The sequence below is a fragment of the Dama dama genome, chromosome 14 (assembly GCF_033118175.1).
Source record: "Dama dama isolate Ldn47 chromosome 14, ASM3311817v1, whole genome shotgun sequence".
Lineage (NCBI taxonomy): Eukaryota > Metazoa > Chordata > Mammalia > Artiodactyla > Cervidae > Dama > Dama dama.
This window is the reverse complement of record NC_083694.1, coordinates 19111199-19133865: the sequence shown is the minus strand read 5'-3', so window position 1 is coordinate 19133865 and position 22667 is coordinate 19111199. Positions and strand designations below refer to the sequence as shown.

At 35.2% G+C, this 22667-nt stretch overlaps 1 protein-coding gene across 7 annotated transcripts in view; it reads left to right on the top strand.

Moving 5' to 3' along the window:
* Positions 1–22667, top strand: part of GPATCH2 (G-patch domain containing 2) — a 191502-nt gene that overhangs the window by 15514 nt on the left and 153321 nt on the right. For 6 of the 7 annotated variants that reach the window (XR_009695754.1, XR_009695755.1, XR_009695756.1 and 3 more), the window contains exons 3-5: positions 4751–4812; positions 7848–8030; positions 8486–8565. Coding sequence is in view for 4 of the 7 variants with exons in the window: in XM_061160038.1 (XP_061016021.1) it covers positions 4751–4812; positions 7848–8030; positions 8486–8565 (325 nt within the window). In the remaining 3 variants the exon portion in view is untranslated. Of the gene's footprint in view, positions 1–4750; positions 4813–7847; positions 8031–8485; positions 8566–8692; positions 11400–22667 lie in introns of those variants that run through there. The other variant, XM_061160041.1, reaches the window with a different exon arrangement.

The window sequence follows — 22667 nt, the reverse complement described above, 5'->3', positions numbered from 1 at the left end:
CGCTTTTCTTTTACACAGAACTAATGTTACCTATAGGAATGAGAACACAGTGACCCTGTTCATCCTTTTAAGCATATCCTTAAAATCAAATGCAAAACTACGATCAGAAAAAGTATTCTTTAAAAATGGTCTGGAAAGAGTATTTGATTTTTAATTGGTAGGATTGACGTCATTTTAATGATGTGGAGTGTGAGCTATGGATCTCTCTCTCTCTCTCTCTTTCTCTCTCTCTCTCTCTCTATACATATATATATATATATATATAATTTTTTTCTCTCTTGTAAATGTGGTTACTGATATGATTAGGACCTAGTATAAGTTTGTAGAATGTACCTTTTATTACAGGTGGTTTGCTATTTATTTAATTTTTCTAAAGAACTAAAAATTACTTAAATGTTTTAGGAAGATTTTGAAAACTTTATCTTACCTGCATTTCTTCCAAAAAAGTTGTCATTTTCTCCTGGAATGAGAATTATTTGTATGCTAGTATTGGACCATTGTGGCTGAGGACCATCCAGCTTGACTTGAAAGTAATTATCTTGCTCAGTTGCTGGGAGAGAGGATGTATGGCATTTGAGATAAATCTTCATTTCTGGATTATTCACAGGTTACCTGCTTTCTAGATGGATTGTGTAAGCCCCTCCTTTTATTGATGTCTGCCTTTTATTGACAGTATACCCTGGACTAGAAATGAGATGAAACTCTTTCATTTCTTTTCATTGTAAAAAGTATTTGAGTATTAGGTTGTAATCAGGCTACCCATCAGTCATCAGTCTAACTATAAGTTTCAAAAAAAGATGTTTTCACCCCTGAGTAAATTATTTTTCTTTCCTTGTATTTCAAACTTATTCATACAACTATTTCTTATGGTCACTTAAGAATTTGGATATATTCTTTCTGTGGGAAGATTGCTAAATATTTAAAGTGTCTTCCCAATGGGAATAATTGCCTTTTGAGACTACTTCCAAAACTTTCCCACTGTACAAAGCTATATATTGCCTTGGAACTAATTTATAGATAAGAATGGAAAACTTTTCTCTGTGTGTGTGATTTAGGGCTTCCCTGATGGCTCAGATAGTAAAGTGTCTGCCTGCAGTGCCGGGGACTTGGGTTTGACCTGGGTCGGAAAGATTCCCCTGGAGAAGGAAATGGGCAACCTACTCCAGTGTTCTTGCCTGGGAAATCTCATAAACAGAGGACCCTGGTAGGCTACAGTCTTTGGGGTCGCAAATGACTTAACACACATTTGAATAACTACTGCGTACTGTTCACTCATCCCAAGGCAAACCTGATTCTCTCCAGCCTCATAATCTGGGATAGCCACACAAGCACATGGTGATAAAGAAATGTGCTAAGCAGAAGGTACCGGTGATTGGAAGCCTTGTTCAGACCAGAGGATTTAAGGCAGGTCATCCCAGGTAGACAGAATAGCTCATCCAGAGGCGTGGGCTGTGAGGCAAGTGTGATGTACGTGAGCAAGTATATGCAGTTCCTTATTACTCCAATATGAAGTGGCAACAGAGGCTACATTAGTAAGTGTGCCTTGGAGGCCTGTGAGCTCTGGTAATTTGAATTTTGTCTTGTAAGTAATGAAATATCAGAGAGGAATTTTTAGCATAATTAGATTTACATTTGATCAAGATCCCTGAACTTGACCACAGTGTCTTGTTTAGTTTTGGCTGACCTTCAGACCATCCTTAAGAGGAAGGTGAATTATGATGGTGATATGCTTAGTCATTCAGTCGTGTCTGACTCTTTGCGAACACATGAAAGTAGCCCACCAGGCTCCTCTGTCCATGGGATTCTCCAGGCAAGCATTCTGGAGTGGGTTGCCATGCCCTTCTCCATGGGATCTTCCCAACCCAGGGATCGAACCCAAGTCTCCCGCATTGCAGGCGGATTCTTTACCATCTGAGCTATCAGGGAAAACCATGGTGATGATAGTAGAGGAATAAAACTATGGGAGCAATTCTAAGAGTTGGAATCAGTGGAAGGTTGGCTGACTGTACTTTGGGGTAGATGAATGAGAGAGAGAACTCTCAGATGATGCCCAGGTTATCAAGAATAGAAAATACAGGCAATGAGCAGACTGGGACAGGATTTTAGAGTTGGTGTACATGTATTAATTCAATAAGCATTCATAAGTCTGTTCTCTAAATACTGTGCTATCAAAGTCATACTAAAAAAAAGTAGGAAGAGGTATCTTTGGAAATAAGCCATAATGACTATCAGCTGTTGAAAATGAAAAATGCCTTCTACTTAAGCTCTTTTTCTGATTTGTTAAGCACACTAACAGCCACATGATATGAGCACTACTAGATATCAGTTAGAGGAAATGTAAATAAGAAAGCGTGTTGTTGAAAATAGGGAAAAACATCTCAAAGCGGGACAAGGATCGTTAAGGACTAATTGCTGGTCTTGGGGAATTCCGATTTTCTTATATGTTTAAGAAGAGCTCCAGGCAGAGAAGAAAGAGACAGGGATACTGCTTGGAGAAAGAACATAAGGATCAGAGAAGGGATGGAAAGAATTTAGGTGGGGGGCCTATCCATGGAAAGTCTTGAAATCTACACTTAACTCCAGTAAATGTGAGGAAGTAATTTAAGAATTTTGGTAGAAGACTTCCTGTTTTACATAAACATGTACATACATGTACATATATGTACCTGTGTGTTTTATAAACTTTCTTTAGAATAGTTCTAGATTTACAGAAAGTTTGCAAAGATAGTACAGAAAGTGTGGTCTGTATACCTTGTTCCCATACATCCCACACCCAGTTTCTCCTATTGTTGGTATCATCCGTTTACTTTGATATTAATGCATTTGTCAGAACTAATGAGCCAGTGTTGACACATTTTCGAAAGTCAGTTCTTTATTAGAATTTCTTTGGTTTTTATTTGCTGCCCTTTTTCTGCTCCAGGATCCTGTCCAGGATATTATAATATTAGTCAACCAGTTATGTTTTGAAAAGATGTGCCTGGCTATCTGTAGAATAGATTAGAGGGGATAAATCTCAATTCAGAGAGATTGGAAAAACCATTATACAAAAAGGAAAGCATATAGGTTCACACTCCTTTATCTGTAAATCTAAATTCTGAAAGCTGTGAAAAACTAATGAATTTGTGGCCAGACCTAACTTGACCTGTATTTAATGTGGATATTCCTTCATTTAATTGAAAAATATATTAGTATATTTGATTACAAAGTGCTATCCCAGATCTGTTAGGCATTTTAGAATGAACCTTTCAAAAGTGTAAAAAGTATGAATTTTGAATAATTTTGCCTCGAGGGTTTCAGAAAAAGAATTTAACCCAAGGTATGTATGATAAGGTCCTTTATAAGTGTTTGTGTTGATGGGGGAAGACAAGAAAGCACTACTCAGTCACAGAGGAAAAAAATATCTATAGTAGCTTGGGCAACTAAATAGCAGAAAGATAATGTTTCTGAAGTGTATTTAATACTCTTAATATCACTATGTATAGAAGTGCATACTTGATTGTAAACAAGAAAATAAGTATGAATGTGATGCTTTTAGAAAGTATTTGTTTTATTAACACCTGTGCAATATAGTTTCATACATTCACTTAATTTGAAGAGTTAAAGAAAAAGGTGCTAAATCAGCGGTCCTTAGAAGAATATGCCACCTAAATTCTTAACCTTTTTGTTCATATTTATTTTTTAAAAAATCAAACAAAAACTGAAATATTTTATATTCAGAATTTAGAATTTCATTTGTAATTTGAATCCTGAACTCTCAATTGAAATATTTTAAAACAGATTAAGATGATTTTTTTAACTAAGATTACAGAGTTCTTCCTGTTGATGAAAAAACATTATAATTTCAAAAGCACTTGGGGTGAATTCCTGATTGGTTAGAATTAAGAATTACAGTAAAAAAAGAGTTTTTTTTAAGAACATCACTCAATATTCTTTAAAGACCAAACCCCTTATCATCTGACCTTGTCCTTGTGGTTTTTTAAACTAACTAGATTCTCATATAAGCATTGCTTCTAGTAAAACTAACAGTGACTATTTAATTCATGTCAGTGGAATATTTCCTATTGTTTTCATTTATATGTTAAGTTTGAATCTATCATACACTCCAACTCTGTTGAAGTAAAGAGAACCTGTTATTTTTGTATCCTTCCTCCTTAATAATTGTCAGTATTCATTTTCTTTTCACAAAGACCTTAGCTTTGACTTAATGGATTGTTGCCCTTGTAAACTTTTTTCCTCCTTGCCAAGTAATAGAGTTGTTGGGAATTCCTAAGTAATGTCTCTCAGGAATATTTGCAAATGTGGTTATGAAAAGTAATTCCATCCCAAGCCCTTGTATTTATTTCATGTGCTGAAGAAAGGCTGAGCTTGCTTTTGACTGAGACTTCCCCATTTTATTGAGCAGTGTTGTTCAGGGCTCAAAGCTGAATTGCGTGGAATAAGAAAGGAGCAGTAAGCATTTGATGAAAGCAGATAATAAAATGCATCAATTGTGTCAGCACCTCATAGCAGTCACATCTGGCTTGCTGTCAGAGTCCCATTAGATTCCTGTGGTTTTATGTGCCAAAAATAATATGCTCTGTAGTTAATGGAACCAGAATGTTTGCAGTTTGATTAAAAAAAATCATCTTATTTTCTTGCAGATCTTTGTCAAGCTTAAGTTCCATCTCTGAGCTGCCATGTCTCTTTAAAATTTGATGACTGAGAGATCAATTGTTCTTTTGATCTGTTTTTTTCTTTTCCCTTATTTTAGTGATTCCAGCAGTCTCAGCAGCACTGATGCTGGTTTGTTTACCAATGATGAGGGAAGACAAGGTACTGAGATGCAATTTTTTTTCTTGCTTTGGGAAAAACGCCTTCATTTTAAAGTTGTGCTTATTACTAGTTATTTCATAAGTTGATGACTTCAGTCCATTTACCTCCGTGCAATTCACACACTACTTAGCGGACTGGGATTTAGTTCCTTTCCATTCTGTGTCTTCATAACCTAAAGTAATTGATTATCTCCAAAAGCTAGTCTGGGGAGCTAGTAATGTTAAGGAAGGATTATCTTCCTTGAGAAAGATTTACATACCTCAGTCTTTTCAATTTTGTCTCTTAGCAAGTTCACAAGACCCTGGTTCTCATTCTCCACCTGATTCCATATGTATTTGATTATGTTTAAGCATTAATAAAAGTGGGTTTGCAAGTCATTTTTCATTTTTATTCAGCTGTGACATTTATTCATCCTATCCAGTTTGTAAGTAATTAGACCATTTTCATGAATTCAGTATTGTACACTGTTAAACAGTAGTCTTGCAACTTACATCTTTCCCATCTTTGAAATTTCCTGAAACTTCTCATACTTCAACATGGCATTATTTTGAAACTACCTGCCCTGGTAGAAATTATGAAAACCTTAATAAGGGAACAGGAGACGTACATACAAATACAAGTGTTTTCTCTGTTTCTGGAGATCCTTAGAGGAAAGCAGTAACATCTAAGGGAAAAAAAAACCACAAAATTTATTTTTTAAAAGTCTAAATAGTTTAATGATGTTATGAAACAAAGAATAAAATAATAGATGCCCCATAGTCTTCTTTCTTAGTCTTTTCCTCCTCTTGGCAATACAGATTAAGTAAATTAAATTATTACTCCTTTCTGCTTACTTGTAAACCATTTGTCCCTGATAAGTAGATATATAACTGTTTTCAAGACCATAGACTTCACAGAAACATGTTAGAATCTTAGGGCTGAGAGTAAGCCTCACTGCCTTAATGTTCATGAATTTTTGTTAAAATATCTATGTCTACTTGAAGTTATATTATAAACATTGGTTTTGGCAATGAAATGAAATGGGAAAACTTTTTTAAAAAGAACTCTGACAAGCCTCTCAATCTCTGAGAAGCATTGAATGGCTTCAGATAATCTGCTAGAATTTATTGTGAGCCTCCTATGTTTCACATTGCTAAGTGTTTTTTGGGGGGTTTTTTTACATTTATTTTAAGTTCTTATTTTATTCTGAAAACAACCCTACGAGGTCCCCTCCCCACTTCTTTTGTTTTTAGACAGTGAAACTCAGCCTAATACATTTGAAGTTATTTTCCCAGTGTCACAAAACTGGAATTCTATTTGGTCTCTCTGACTTTAGAATCCAAGTTCTTAATCTCTAGCTGTTTGACTTCTTTATTTAAGAATAAAGTTGTGCATCACATCAAAAATAAGATAACCCCATTTTTCTATGATAATATTGTCTAATTGGAATTAAGATGTAGGGTAGACAGTTTTAAGTGATCCCCTTTCGTTTGTTATGTTTTTACCTGATCTGTGATCTTTTAGTGTAACTCTCAATGAAAGTACCAATGTATATGTGCTTTGAATTGTGCTTGCTTTTTAAAAAATATTTTTTATGAAATCCTCAGTTGAAATAAATAGGTGACTTTGATTTCCCAAGTGTTTTATATTTTTCATTCCTTCATAATTTGAAATACAGCCATTCCCCATAAAATCATTTTCAGTTAAAGTTTCAGGGCATTTTTTGGTTTATGTTTAAAAACATTTGCAGTTAAGAGATTTTGGAAATCAGAAATGTTCTGTAAAGGGAAAAAGTTTACAGCAGTTCTGATGACCCTCTTAGAATCTGGAATTAGTAGCTTTTCTAGGAATCATGAAGACGACCAGTGAATCTCAGATCTTATTCAAAATGCTATTTGTCTGTTATTTTTAAAACCATCTGCTTTCTCTCTCTTTTTTATTTTTTTGACCGCTTATACATCTTTTTATTATTTCTTTAAAAAAAAATCACAAAATACTGCCAATTGACACAGAGGGCACATTTTTCATGCTGAATTTTAAATTGATCTTTACTCCATGATTACACTCAAAGATGTTCCCAAAAGTCAGACTTTCTATGAATAGTGTTCTGTTTTAAAAATACTTTGCCTGTAGTAGTTCAGTGTAGTTTCTCTGTAAACTCTGTGGTGTTGTCACTTTTCATTTAAAATCAAGTTTTTCACAACTATTTCTTAATGAACTTAATCAGATTAATTTCATTTAGTCACATCTGTTCATGATTGTTTCCCCTTTTGCACTCCATACAAATCATGAAATTAAGCTAATTATATACCATTATCAGCTGCAAAGAACAGGTTCTACAATTTTATACCTTTTAATTCCTGGCAGGAGATTAAGGCTTGTTTTTCCTTAACATGGAAAGAGTAGTAACTTAAATGGATTTTCCTACCGTTTTTGCCAAAGATTTAACCAGTGTATTATTTTCACATTTTTTAACTGGTTCTGAAACATAACACTTTATGTTCTTGTTGATGGAAATTCTTGTTATAATGTTAAAGTAACGTTTAAGTGAAAAGTTTTCTTTATAGATTATATAGATGATTTCCAGATAAAATGCAGGATCCTCAGTTAAATTTGAATTTTGGATAAGTAATTACTTTTCATTATAAGTATGCTCCATTTTGTATTTGGTCTTTCTCTGTGGCTCAGTGGTTAAAAGAATCTGCCTGCCAATCGAAACACAAGAGTTCGATCCCTGGGTCAGTAAGAGCCCCTGGAGGAGGGTCAGGCAACCCACTCCAGTATTCTTGCCTGGAGAATCCCATGGACAGAGGAGCCTGGAGAGCTACAGTCCGTGGAGTCACAAAGAGTCGGACACAACTGAGTGACTGAGCACATTTTGTATTTGGACATATATTAAAAATTTTATGCAACCACTGCACATTTATAGTAAAAATGAGTCATTTATCTGAACTTCTGGTTTAATTACCATCTCTTATTTTTTAAATCTGAATCTGACAGCTCTGTTTCTTGGGATGATGAGACTGAATCTTTGGGGGTTTCTTGTATTTGCGCAGGTGATGATGAGCAGAGCGACTGGTTCTACGAGAAGGAATCAGGGGGAGCGTGTGGCATCACCGGAGTCATTCCATGGTGGGAAAAGGAAGATCCTACTGATCTAGACAAAAACTTACCCGATCCCGTCTTTGAAAGTATCCTAACGGGTTCTTTCCCCCTTATGTCACATCCGGGAAGAAGAGGTCAGTAGCACTGCCCGACTGGTGGAGAAGAGGGGATCTGTAGTCAGTTAGGAATAGTCAGGATGGAGGAGATGCTAAATAGAAGTGAAAGATGAGACACAAGATGCTGGGAAGAAACGCGGTGACCAGTGATTGAGCTCCCGTACTTCTCTGCTTTTATTAGGAAGGTTGACTTGCTTTCTTGCTGGGCCCATGGTAAAAATGTTGAAATGATAGATAAATTGGGAGGAAAGAGAAACCCTGGATAATACTCTGATACTTAAGTAATTGTCATGTGCTGGCTGCCTTAGAACCCTACTAGGCATTGCTTTGGATCTTTTAAGTGTGAATTTCACCTTTTCCTCACTACTGTTCAATATATTTCCCCCTCCAACTGACTCTGATTTCTGAATTGATAGGATCTTATTCTCCAGTGATCATAGACTCTGCTTCAACTGAGAACTTTGATTTTCCAGGTTTCCAAGCCAGACTGAGTCGCCTCCATGGAATGCCTTCCAAGAATATTAAAAAATCGGGAGGGACCCCACCTTCAATGGTAGGCATGCTTTCTTGTTTATTTGTCATGTTTGGAAATGTATCCATTTCTGTGGAATAAAAAGCCACATCCTCATCCTTTATTCATATTCTAATGTTATACTTAAAAATAATCCATTTTTTTGTAGGCTACAAACTGGACCAGTGAGATTCCCCTATAAACCAAATCTTCTAATGCTAATAAATTAGTTACGTTTTGAACATCTGGGGAATGACTTTCGAGGGAACCTGGCTCCTGTCCTCTTGCCCTGGAGGAATATCACTGAAGTGAGAGCCTCTTTGATGAAAGGATGGGGCTGTTTTTGCTGGAGGACTGGTATTCTTCCTTTAGTCAGAAGTGAACCTGATGGGCGAGGCTCTTAGGGATCTAGGTTGGCCCAGGGTGGGTAGAAACTACTGTAAATTTATATATTTTTCTCTTTTATGATTTTTTTTTACATTGAAACCATATATGTATCACTTGCTTTGCCAAATTGCTCACAAAAGCTAGAGAATTAAAACTTTCCAGATTTCACATCAGTATTCCTTAATGTTTATATTGTGACTGGATAAGAACTCATTTTTACATATCTGACTGTTGTAATTTAAAAACATGATGCATTGACGTTTATGGTTCATTTTTAGAGAAATCGTACATAGCCAACATTATTTAAAATATTTGCATTTTACTCAGGGTATTTTAATAAGGGCTAAGATGAGTCATAGGTAAGGTTGATAATCTACTAGAGTTTGTATTTTGTTCAAGTTTGCTTTCTACTTGGATATTCTGCTCTGTATTGCAAACCCATTGTATTTTATAGTATAGTTTTTATTGTACTTGGAAAAATTCATCTTTAGTTTTAAACTAGTCACGGTGATACCTAGTCTGTGCTAGTGGAATCATTTACTCTTACCTTTTAAACTATCTCCTCTGTCTGATACCTGAAACCAGTTAAAATGATCATTTTGGCTTAGACCATGTTGAAATGGTATTGGTATTGCAAAATACTGGTATTGCAAAAAATACTGTATGACTGAATCATATTGTCATGTTTAAAAGTGAGACCTTGCTTACACATCCTTAGAATGGAAAATGTGTGTGTCAAAGATGCTTGCGCTCATTTTTACCAAGCAGAAGGGAAAATGTAACATTTCTATTGATGGTATAGACACTATACTACATTCAAACCATTTGAGTTCTTCAAAATGGTTATATTGCAATGATTACTATTTTTATTATTTTCAATAATTGATGAAAATTGTGATTCAATACATGTATTTTTATATTATTGTATAGATTCATTGTTAATTCAGCATTTAATGGCTAATTTAAATATGATCATTGGAAAAGAAACTTGAAGTTGACATTTTCTTTCCCTGAAGTTGTTACAGTCTGAAAGATTCCAGCAAATGTATCAAGCAGGAATGTGTGACATCTTTTAGATGACTTGTCTAAACCAGAGAGATTAAAAGTGATAAAGTGCGACTTTGAGTCTCTTTACCTTTGCATATTTAAAGCTATATTTTAAAGGTACAATAATGTGGTATTTGGTCATTGTAAGTAAGCGTTTTTGTGCTATGTCCTTTGGAGTGAAACTTCGTGATTTTTTTTTTTTTTTCTGAATTACACAAATGCTTTTATTTTATTTTGTATAATGACTGTCTTTTAGATCTGAATAAGTCACTTTAAAACCTTGGCCTATGAACTTTGCCTTACCAATCATGAATCTAGATGAATGCTCTCTAGTTCTTGGTTCAGTTTTACCTATTTTTATATTTGGTTCACTGCTTGCTTGAGCATAGCTGGGATTTGTAGCCCATTTTCTAGGCTTATTGCAATCTCACTGTGGTATTTTATAGAAGCTATTACAACTGATAGGCTAGCTTCATGGTATTGATGATACATGGCTTAACCATAGTAAAAGCTGCCTTTCCTCTCAATTGTAAAAAGGTGATTAAGTTTCACTTGATGGAGATATACTATATACGTGTGTTTATCATGAAACTAGTGCATTAGGCCATAAACTGTTTTCCTGGTCCATGTTTTTTGTATTCAAAATTTTACTGAAGACAATGAGCTCCTTCCAGTTTTCTTTCTTTCAATTCTGAATTGTCCTTGTTTGGATTTTTAAGTACTGTAATCCTTTTTTTTTTTTCAATAAAGTATCTGACTTGGGCAAGAAAGGTAAGAGTTCCAATTTGTGCTGCTATTTTTAAATTCCCTTGCTAAGTTTTCTTTTGTTGTCGTTGCTTGTACTGTCCATATCATGTGTAACGATCTAGTGTTAAAAATCATAACCTTACAAAACAGTCATCTTTAAACAGTAGCCATAACATCCGGTAGTAAGAAGTGAAATTTGATTGCTTAGACTTTCACTTGGAAAGCCAGATTGCCTTACAGAGAAATGAGTTTCCTGAGCAAAGTTAGACACATGTAGCTGCAAACCCATTAAATGGAATGGCAGCAAGGAGTTTCTTAAACAGATGGGTGATGACTACACAGATATAATGTTTGAGAGAAATGACAGAAGGAGAATCTCCTACTGAAATATTAATGTAAACATTTTTGGAGAAAAACTTCCATTCAGATTCTCTTATTCACCGTAGTAATGTTCTATACACTTCCCTGAATTAGTGAAGGCTGAACCACTGCTCCTCAGGTAAACCGCAGGGTTAGGTTCCTGTGCACTTAGGTCATGACATCATGCAATCGATACATAACCTTCTGTGTATGTTTGTGTTTTAAAGCACCTTACTTGATATATATTGTTGATCTGTTAACATTGAACTCATGACCAACAGCCTTATAAGTCATGCCCGAGCAAAGCTTATCTAATTCGTGTATTTTCTCCATAAGGCACATGACCGCCTTCTTGTGCTTGGAAACAGTAGACAGAACTGCAGTGGTACGTTTGGGGACCACTTAAGACAGGGAATCACCAAAAAAAGCACAAAAAGGTGGAAAATGTGCGACTAAGTGAACCGCAAAGAGGACACTTGTTGACAGTATTAGAGCTGAAACGAGAAAGCAGATTGTTGCCTCACTTGACCTCAGTGCGGGATGCACTTGTGCCTCAGATGATTCCCATTTTTTCCACTGCTTTACTCATGCCTGTGAATGACCATGAAAGCACTGTGTAAGCGTTGACTTAGGGGTTACAAATAAATTTTAGTGAATATGCACATTTGCCTGTGTAGGACCTATAATTAATTAGGAGTGAGGATCGACTCTAGCTGGTTTTGTAGAAGAGCAGAGTGGTACTGCCTAATATAAAGTTTACAGACTTTGAAGTCAGATGTTGGTAAATTCCCACCCGGGTTCTTCTTTTCGCTTGTAATTACAATTTGAACCTCATTTCCTCTTTCTGTTAAAGAGAAACAATGATTACTTTGCAGAAGTGTTATCAGGATTAAATGAGATTATGTTCCTATAATGGGCCCAGCACCATCTCTGTTACAGAGTGTTTATGAAATAAATGATCATCACACTTATTAGATATATGAAACATAGAAGCTCATGATGTAGAGAACATTTGTATCATGGGTCCAAGTACAGAATTTTAGACTTTAAAACTTACCTGTTCATATTTTATATATAATATCCCTTCATATTTAATATTTAAAATGCTTTAGATTACAGCCTTTTTATGTTTCTTTTATACCTGATTCATATTTGAGCCAATCTTTGTCTTTAATGTGGTCTGTGCAGAATGATTTTGAATGAATTTTAGATTGACAGACACTGCATTAAATCTTAAAACTCAACTGCAAACTAAAAAGCTTGTTTTAAGCTTCTTTTCTCCATTCCCCTCTTCCTCCTGCCACAATTATTAAGCTATTAATATTTATTTGTAGAAAGACCAGTACTGGTCAGGAGATTTTGGTCCAGAGTTATCTGATTCTTAAAAGTAATTTTGTCCATGTGCATGAAGGGAGAATCCAGACAAAGTCCTGAGAATTTAATGCTGAGAGGAATTAACTGTTGCTGTCTTCTGTTCGAATAGGGCACTAATTTATTGGAGCCTAGCTCTCCAGCCTCTTATATCCACCTCTTTTAGGAGAATTAAGCAAATAATAATTAATTCCAAGGAATACCCTGTGACTGTTATCCAAGAGATTCACCTTGAATCTCTTGTATTTTCAGAATTTGTGCATCAAGTATAATTCAGAATAATAGTCTTGAGAATAATGATCCATCCCAGAATCAGTTTTGGGATACCACTGTACTTGCAAAGTAAATCTGATTAACCTGAGTTAAGCATAGCATTTAAGTTAGATAGCATGTGCTGTCTCTAAGCATCGTAATTAATCAGTGTGTTATGGAGGTGAGAGATCTCTATGTTCTTTTTTTTGAAAAGGGATGCTCTTTCTACAATGTTACATTTATCTAAATTAGCATTCAAATTGAGTAGTTTGTTGAAAGATCAGAAAATAAATGGCTCCATTTAAAATATAGTACCTGAAATCCAACATAAATATTACATAAACAATTGTACCTAAGGATTCTATCTTAAGATTTTACAATTATTTCAGTCCATTTTTTGTATGGTTGTAAGGAAAAAAAGTGTGATGGTGGTGGTGGTTATTCTGTCAAAATGAATCTGATTTTACTGACTTTTTATTTAATATACATTTATCAAGTTTAAATATTTGAAAAAATGTGAACGTCAGTCCTTTATCTAAATTGTTATGCTATACAAGTAAGCATACTGTTTGTAATCAACAATGTAGTAGCTTATATCTGTTCAGACACTTGAGTCAATTCATTCTGTAAGAGAAAAAGAATATTATATTTTTTCTTCATTTATGAAGTCATAGACGACAGGATTTCATGAGTGGCATATTGATAATGTTACTGTAATGATTTACTCTATATGTCTTACTCAACTGTTGTTTTATTGTTTCTTAGGATACTAGAGTAGGAATATTTAGTCTGATTTATAGGCTTTTATAACAGGAGGGCCATTTTAAATGGACTTGGTTTAAATAAGGGAACTACATAAACTTTTCTTTTAGCCTAGTCTGAAATTTTATGATAGAAACAGACCTAAAATGATATTTAAAAACATTCCCAGCATTTGTCCTCAACTGTAATTTGACCATGTGTTAGTTATTTGTTTCAATGGAGTTTGATAACTAAATGCTTAATTATAACCTATGAATTCATACTCATTTGTATCCTTAAAGAATTTTTGGATACCTTGCAGAATATAAAAAGAATATATGTTTAGAATTTTTATATTTTAAATATAAATTATATCATGTGTATTCTAATCTATCACTATGTATGATAATAATTTAGTTTTTATCTGATCTTGAAAATTTCACACTAGAAACTGATTTTTTTTCTTAGAATTTCTTTTAAGATAAAGTAGATTTTGTATCATAGAAAAGTGACTGCTTAATAGATGTGTAACCAATATTTCTTTTACAGAAGACTTTTTAACAGTGTCTCTTGTTTGAATTAAAATTCTCTATCTTGATGTGATTATTCACAACTTTATATTTCATGTCATGTAAATTTAATATCCATAATTGGTATTTGAAAATATAAATTTAACAATTTTTATTCTTTTCCATTAAAAATAGTATTCATATTAGTATTGATATTTACTTTTATTATATTGCACTTTACTGGTATGTAATATATATATATATATATATATATACACATAAATTCAAATAATACAGATATATAGTAATGCATTCATTCATCCAACAAATATTTGAATGCTTATTCTGTTCTCCATATTTAATCTTAAAATTCCTTTAGAAAAAATTGCATAAACATATGTTTAGTCTTGGTATTTTACTGTTATCAAATGTGGCCACTTAATACATTTTTCCCCATATATTTGAAGTCCTTATGCTTCCTTCTCCAACAACTTATTACTAGAATTGCCTTGACTTCGTATATTGTTTTTTTGGTTTGTGATGCCTCAGAAGCCTGGAACTTGGCAAAGCAAATGTTAGCAGTGAATGCAAGCACTTAGTTAGGATGATGCTTACTATATGCCAGACATTTTTCCACATTCTATTTATTTATTTTAATTCATTTAATTCTAAGAAAATCCCTATAATAGGTTAATGTTTACGATTTACACATTTAACTTTTCCATTAGTAAGCCAGTTTATTCTTTTGTCATGTTACTAATAAATAAAAATAGATTATCTTCATAAAAAAATCTTCCTTTCTAACAAAATCCTGTTGGAAGTGTGAGTTAGTTTGAAATCCTTGCCCTATTCTGTGTTGTCTTGAATAGTGAGTGCAATCAAGGTGTATGCCATATAAAAGTAATAATTGACTAATCACCGTGGACCCACATGCTCTGTTCTGACCCTTCTCTGTGTTTCTCTGGTAGTTTATGATACATTCTTCTTGATCTTTTGCATCATCCATTTCAGGTCTACTTTCTTGCTCTGTTTCAGGTTGTTTTCCCTACTTGCCTTCCAAGGTTCTGCAGTATCTCTCCAGCCATAAATAGTGTGCCCAGTAGCTCTCACATTTCTTCTTCAGTTCAACTGTGATAATATCCTTTCTGTTTCTCTTATTCCTCTCCTCCCTCTAATGGAGCTTGGCAAAATTCTGGGTAGACTTCACACAGGAGGAATGTCTGCAAGTATGAGTTGGATCTCACTCATTGGGGATGAAATTGGCAGACAGAGAAGTGTGGATGGGCAAGGCGTAAGTTTGAAACAACATGGAATATTCAGGAAATTGAATCCAAAGTTGCTAAAGTACAAGATACACTTGTGTTGAGTATGTCATTGACAGGATTTGGTTAGCAAGGTGGACAGGAGTTAGATCATTTCAGACTCTGTGTTCCATGGGAATGCGTGTGAACTGATATAATCTCTGAGGCGTTAAGGTAATCCGTTTTGTCCTGTTGCATGGGCAGTGGTGTAGAGTGTACACTGTCTGATTACAGGTTAAGACTGTATTAGGAGTCTGAAGCTGTCTGCCTGTTTTCCCGGTAGGTGGGATCCACAGTAGACTAAAGCCTTTATTTTACCAGATTTGATATTCTAATTGACCTTTGGATAGTATCCATTCATTCAACAAACATTTATGGAGCCTCTACTATATGCAAGATACTCTTCTAAGCCTTGGGTTTACACTGGTGAACAAAGCAGACAAGATTCCCTGAAGCTTATATTTTAGTAAGTAAAAATAAACTTGATTGGGGAGGAGGATGAGTAAGTAAAAATGACTGTGAAGAAAAAGATCCCCTGGAGGAGCAAATGGCAACCCGCTCCAGTATTCTTGCCTGGGAAATCCTAGCAACAGAGGAGCCTGGTGGGCCACAGTCCATGGAGTTCCAAAGAGTTGGACATGACTTAGTGGCTGAACAATAACAGTGTAATAGTGAACCACAGGATGTGCAGGTGATTAGAGAGAATATGATTCGCAGGCTGAAGTAAATGTTCAGTTCAGTTCAGTTCAGTCACTCAGTCATGTCTGACTCTTTGCGACCCCATGGACTGCAGTACGCCAGGCTTCCCTGTCCATCACCAACTCCTGGAGCTTGCTCAAACTCATGTCCATTGAGTGAATGTACAGCCTTGATCAATTACTGCCTTTCTTCTCATTGATTTCATTAACAATGTGGGATTCTCACACTTGTTCATTCAGGAAGTTTGGTTATGTCCTAGACATCTCTCCTGATTCCAGACCAGATTGACCACTGGTTTTAAATGTCACTGGAGGTGGGCCTGCAAGTAGCAACAGGATACTTTTATTTATAAAGTACAGTCTTAATTCTGATGCTTTTAAATGTTTGTTTTGTTTTTTTACTTAAAAAAAGTTTGCAAGTGTCAAATATTTATATAGCATTCTGGTTTTCCTGTTTAGAGTAAATCATAATGTTTGGAAATGTAATATTTTAATATTATATCATTCTGCTTTTATGGCTACTTGAATATTGGGCAGGGCAACCAGTCTTTTTACTGTATTTCTAAAGATCATGAAATGCCATGCTTTCTTCTTTTCATTTTCTTTACTTTGGTGCTTGCATACAGATTTCAGTTTCACGTCATTCACGTTTATTAGTAAAGAAATGGCTTAAGATTTTTTTTTTTTTTTAGGAAATTATCTTGGACTTTTTCATGATTCTTCTTAAAAGTATTGGGTTAAAAACATTTGAGGTTTTTTAAAAATACTTCTTTTAAGATGTTACTTAACATTTAAAGTTTTTTCTTCTCTTTTGTATCCTAAAAAACCTTTGCAATATGTTGTAAAATGTTCTTTTTAGAAATTAAAACTGCTGATTGGTAACTATTGGATTCCATAAATGAAGATTGAAGACCCATTTCCTTGTTGCTCTTTTTTTTTTTTTTTGTAGTGTATGGCATGATTTTTATTGAGAAAAATCTTGAACTAAGATATGTGCATAGGTAATATAAATGTACAGTTTACAGAATAACCAAAAAACAAATCTTATTCTCAACACCTACCTTCAGAAACAGAACTTTCTAATTCCTCTGTGTATCTCAAACTTCTAATATTAAAGATTTCCACTTGCATGTGTATTCCTAAACAATATGTCAGCTTTTCCTGTTTTAGTTCTTTACGTAAGTTGTATCACATTGATGGTCCTTTTGTGAGATATATATTTTATTGAAGAATAGTTGATTTACAATATTAGTTTCATGTGTATAGGAAAGCAATTCAATCATATGTGTATGTTTTTAAAGGTTATTTTCCATTATAGGTTCTTACAAGATACTTAATGTAGTTTCCTGTGCTATATAGTAAATCCTTGTTTCTTATGTATTTTATGTATGGTAGTTTGTATCTGTTAATTCTGTACTCTCAATTTATCTCCACCACCTCCCTTTTCCCTTTAGTAAACCATAAATTTGTTTTCTGTGTGTTTTTATATAGAGATTCGTTTGCATTATTTTTTACATTCCATCCCTTGTTGCTCTTTAAAATTGTGACATTGCCAGAGTTTCCAATTTTTTCCTTTTTTTTGAATCAAATCAGGGAAACAGAAATGCTGCAAACACTTCACTTTCTTCAAAGCTTCTACTCTGGTTTTCTGCCTTTTATGTTGCTGATAGAATTATTTTGATGGTCTATAAAACTCAGTTTTCTAATTTGCCTTCAGATATGTCGGGTATCTAATAGCAGAAAAGTTCAAAATCAATGATGGGTAGAACACTTCCAAATAATATTTAGCAAGTGCTTTCTATATTGAAGTCACCTGCAAATCCTCCATCTGAAGGTCAATTTGAACAACTGAGAATTCACTAAGAAGTCTTAAAAATAAAAGGGGTCCCTATGCTATAGTTAGCCAATGATAACCAGATATTTTTTACATGTCATCCAGTCTCGTTTGGATTCTGACCAACAAGAGATACATACCAACAGGTATATATACTTTAAGCCAATAAAACTTGTAAAATTTTTGTTGTTGTTAAATCACAAGTGTCCAAAACATTTACCAGTACCTTAATAGAGGAATAAACTAAAAGTTTAATGAGATCTTTGTGTACCAAGAAGTGATGACTTATGCCACTCACAGTATAGCATCTTCCTTTTAGAACTTCATATTTAAACCTGATCTTTGTTTATAACAGTTCACCGTCATAGTAATATTCAATGGCGTGTACTTGGCCTTTTTGAAGTCTTTCAGATTTGTATAGATATTGAAGTATGTAGTATAGATTTTAAAGTGTATAGATCCCTGGGTTGGGAAGATCCCCTGGAGGAGGGCATGGCAGCCCACTGCAGTATTCTTGCCTGGAGAATCCCCATGGACAGAGGTGCCTGGCAGGTTGCAGTCCATGGGGTTGCAAAGGGTCACACACAACACGGTAACTAAGCCCAGCACACAGCAGCAGTCTAGAAATGTTTCTTTTAAACCTACATAATCCCCAAAATAAAATTATTACTTAGATTTTATGTCATCCCTTTTAATTTATATGTATCTTTGATAGATTCCTCTAACTTTTTGGTCCACAAGAATGTTTTAAAGAAGTATTTCATTTATTGGATGAAAAAGTAAGTGTATGTTACCTCTGACTCAGAAACTTGATGTCTTGCTTAATTGTGTTTTCAGCCATAAACTTCTTGGTTCAGTTCTATGCACATGTAGTTAAGGCATGTGGTATCTTCACTGTGGGAAATAAGATCTTTGTCTCCTAGTAGCTTGTAGTTTGGTTAGAGAAAATACAGGGAGAGAGAGAGAGAGGAGAGACCTATTTGCTAAGGGATGCACTGATCCTGTTATTTTTCTTTCTTCAATTGCACTGATCCTAAGTTGTTTTTCATTGTTCGGTTAATATTTTAGTTTTATGTGTTGTTTTCCTCCACTCTTTCCACATCTAGACACGTCTGTGTTTCACTCCTTTCCTTATCTATATTTTTAGCCCTTTCTTTCCAGTTTTCATCTAGTCAGTGCCCTATCATAGTTACTTATAACCTTACATTTTGATAGTACCTTAGTCTCTTTGCTGGTCTTTCTTCCAGTTTTCCTCCCTCTAATCTGTATGACATGTGACTCCATGTAAACATTTTTAAAACATGGTTATACCCTAGCCAAAAAAATAGTTTTTACCCCCTTTATCATCAAAGTCAGGTTTGTTCCTTCTGACTCTCCCTGCTCACCTGTGACCTATAGATAACACTTCACTCTTTTCCAGATGGTACTAGGTCATAGCATCCCTACCTCTCCCTCAGCCTGCCCTCACTCAGCCATGTTCATTCTTTCTATACTTTTGCTCACAATAGTGCACCCATCTTCTTACTGTTAGATTCATGTGTTCTGCAAGGAATAATTCAGGCTCGATACCTTTTCTTCAAAACCTTCTCCAACTCATCACACTTCAAAGATCACTCCATCTTCTGAAACGCCATTCTTTCATTCATTCGTGGGTGACCTTCCTATTTTACACTGTTACTCATCTTCATGGGGCTTCCCTGGCGACTCGCTGGTAAAGAATCTGCCTGCCAATGTAGGAGATGCAGGAGACACAGACTGTATTCTTGCCTGGAAAATTCCGTGGCTGCAGCTGGTGAGGTTGAGGTTGGGCATGATTTTGCAACTAAATAACTCATCTATGTTTGCATTATATCCCCAAGCACACAGCACCCCAGCGACAGGAGTCCAGCTCCTAGCCCATAGTATATGCTTAATAATATTTTAAATGTTGATAAGGATCTACTGGGTATTACCTTATACTTTTTAGGGAGTTTTCCACCACTACAACCTTTTGTCCAATTGCTAGTACAACCTTAAGTGACATCTTTTCCTACCAATGTTAGTATCTAAGTTCCTCTTTTTTTTTTTTTTTAAATATTGGCCATGCTGCACAGTTTGAGATCTTAGTTCCCAGACTGGGGATTGAATTCAGGCCCTTGGCAGTGAAAGCACCATGCCCTAACCACTGGACCTCCAGGGAACTCCTTCTTCACTGTTTTTAATTTGTCCTTTTATGTACTTCGTGATGTGATGCAGGTAAGGTTCCATCTGAGAGGGCACTAAAAAGCTGCTTGGCTGCCCCGTGTGCAGATGCTCACTTTTTGGTTGAGGGATACTTAAATGTTGTTATCCGTAGTGATTTCCTTTTCATGTGCTGTGCTCAGTCATTCAGTCATATCTGATTCTTTCCAGCCCTTTGGACTGTAGCCCCCCAAGCTTCTCTGTCCCTGGAATTGTCCAAGCAAGAATACTAGAGTGGGCTGCCATTTCCTTCTCCAGGCAATCCTCCTGACACAGGGTTCAAACCTGTGTCTCTTGCCTATCCTGCATTGCAGGCAGATTCTTTACCACTGCACCACCTGTGAAGCCCAATAATCTCCTAATAAGTAATCTCCTGTCTCAAGCAGGGTAGGATGTCGGGGGCTGGGGAATGGGGTGATCTCATGTTTGACTCCACTCACCAGCATTCTGATTGCAAAGCAGAGGACCGGGCACTCTGTCTGCAGACTTTCACTGAATTCTCTTAATTCTATTAAAGATATGTCAGAAGGAAATGGCAACCCACTCCAGTGTTCTTGCCTGGAGAATCCCAGGGACAGAGGAGCCTGGTGGGCTGCTGTCTATGGGGTCGCACACGGCCGAACACAACGGAAGCGACTTAGCAGCAGCAGTGGCCCTTTCTAGTTTTACATTGTCTTACCATACATTTTGTGCTTCAACTGGGATATAAGGAAGGGGTGATAATGTTCTGTGGCTGATTGGCCAAGGATTGGGACCAAGAATCAACTTTAAAAAATAGGCTTTTGAGCAATTCCCTATTTAAGAGGTATCTGGAGCCTCCAGTTTCTGAAACTTTGTGGAACCTGTTGCTTCTGTCCATTTACTTTTTATTGCCACCCTCCCCCTACCCCATTGCTGGAGAGTGTTGGGTGGCCAGCCACACATTTGTTGTTTTCTTCTTCTGTGATTTTGTGAACATAGATTGCTTGGTGGTATCTTCTTTCCTGTTTCCTTTGTCCTTGTGAAGTTACACTTTTTTATTCCTTACTGTCCTTTTAGTGGGGCTTTGAGAGGGAGCCGAAACGTATGATTAGTGGGTGGGTTACGTTTATTGGTAAATGCTACGTAGTATTTTCTTTTTACTTTCTTTTTTTTTTTTTAAGTCATAGATTCACAGGTTTTAAGAGACAAATATGACAAGTGCCCTATATCCAATTCTTCCCATACCCATCTATACAAATACAGCATCAGTTAATCTGCACTGTGGTTTTTGAACTTTAAAGAAAGTCTAACAGATTATAAATTATACCTATTTTTATTCTTTTGTTTGGCTGCATAATGTTTCATTTTAGTATATTATTAAATAATTCTGCTTTTATTTTATGTAACTAATATGAAAGGACAGAGATATTTGATTACTGTTAATTATATTAGCTAGCATTTATTGAGTTTTTATTTGCCAGGTGGTATTCTAATCTATGTATGTTAATTTATTTAATGTTCAAAAAAAAGCCTATTGAGATAAATATTATTCTCCTCTCCACTTTATAAGCCAAGAACAGGGGCAAATGGCTTAAATGACTTATTCAGGGTTACTGCTTGTAATTGTTATTATCAGAATTTAAACTCTAGCCCTGTGACCCACTCCCCAAAGACTTAGCCATCAAGCTATATCTCTTTCCCTTCAAGGGTAAAAATATTTCCAATTAATTTTTAATTTGTAAAAAATTGACAGGCCTAATGGCCCACTGAAATACTACACCTTAGTTATATATAGTTTGGTCAATCTAGTGAATATATTGGGTACATAATTATTCTGTGTTTGGTTGATCAAGTTAAATCTACTGAATTAGATATATGTTGTATTTTTCAGTGTAATAATTTTCATCATGTAGCTATGCTGTCCATGTCTCTTATCAACTCTTCTGTTTTTTTCTCACAAGTGTTTTTCTTTCCTTTCCTTTGGTACCTGTTGATTTAACTTACTAGGTCCTTGCTGACATTTACGTCTTTTCTTTCTCATCATCAGTTAGGTTCTTCATATCCAAAAAGGTGAGTGACAGCAATAAATATTTAAATAGAATGGAATATTTTGTAAAGAGCATCTTTACAAACCCCAGCATCCTGTGATTTAAGTATTACTGTAATTTCATTTTGTGGACTCAAGTGATTTTCAAAGAATTAACTTCATCATAAAGGATCAGATCCAGGTCTTCTGAACTCTGATCTTCTTACACAAGAAAATTATCAGAAGTCACACTCTTTTCTGTATTTTTAGCTGGACCTATAGTGATTTAGCTTTTTTTGAATGTTAGCTTTTGATACCATGAGACTTGACACTTAAATTTCTTGTCAACTTGAAAAGGTGATCTATTTCAAAATTTGATTGGGCTTCCCTGGTGGCTCAGCTGGTACAAAATCCGTCTGTAATACAGGAAACTTGGGTTCGATCCCTGGGTTGAGAAGATCCCCTGGGGAAAGGAACGGCTACCCACTCCAGTATTCTGGCCTGTATAGAATTCTATACATTCCACGGGATCGCAAAGAGTCAGACACAGCTGAGAGACTTTCACTCACTCACTCACTTATTTTGAGGAAAGATTTATGAGTTTTTATTGTTAATTCTTAAGTTGCTGCAAATTATGTTGAAGGAAATAATTCATGCAATGAATTTGGCATTAGCTTTCTTCATATTTAT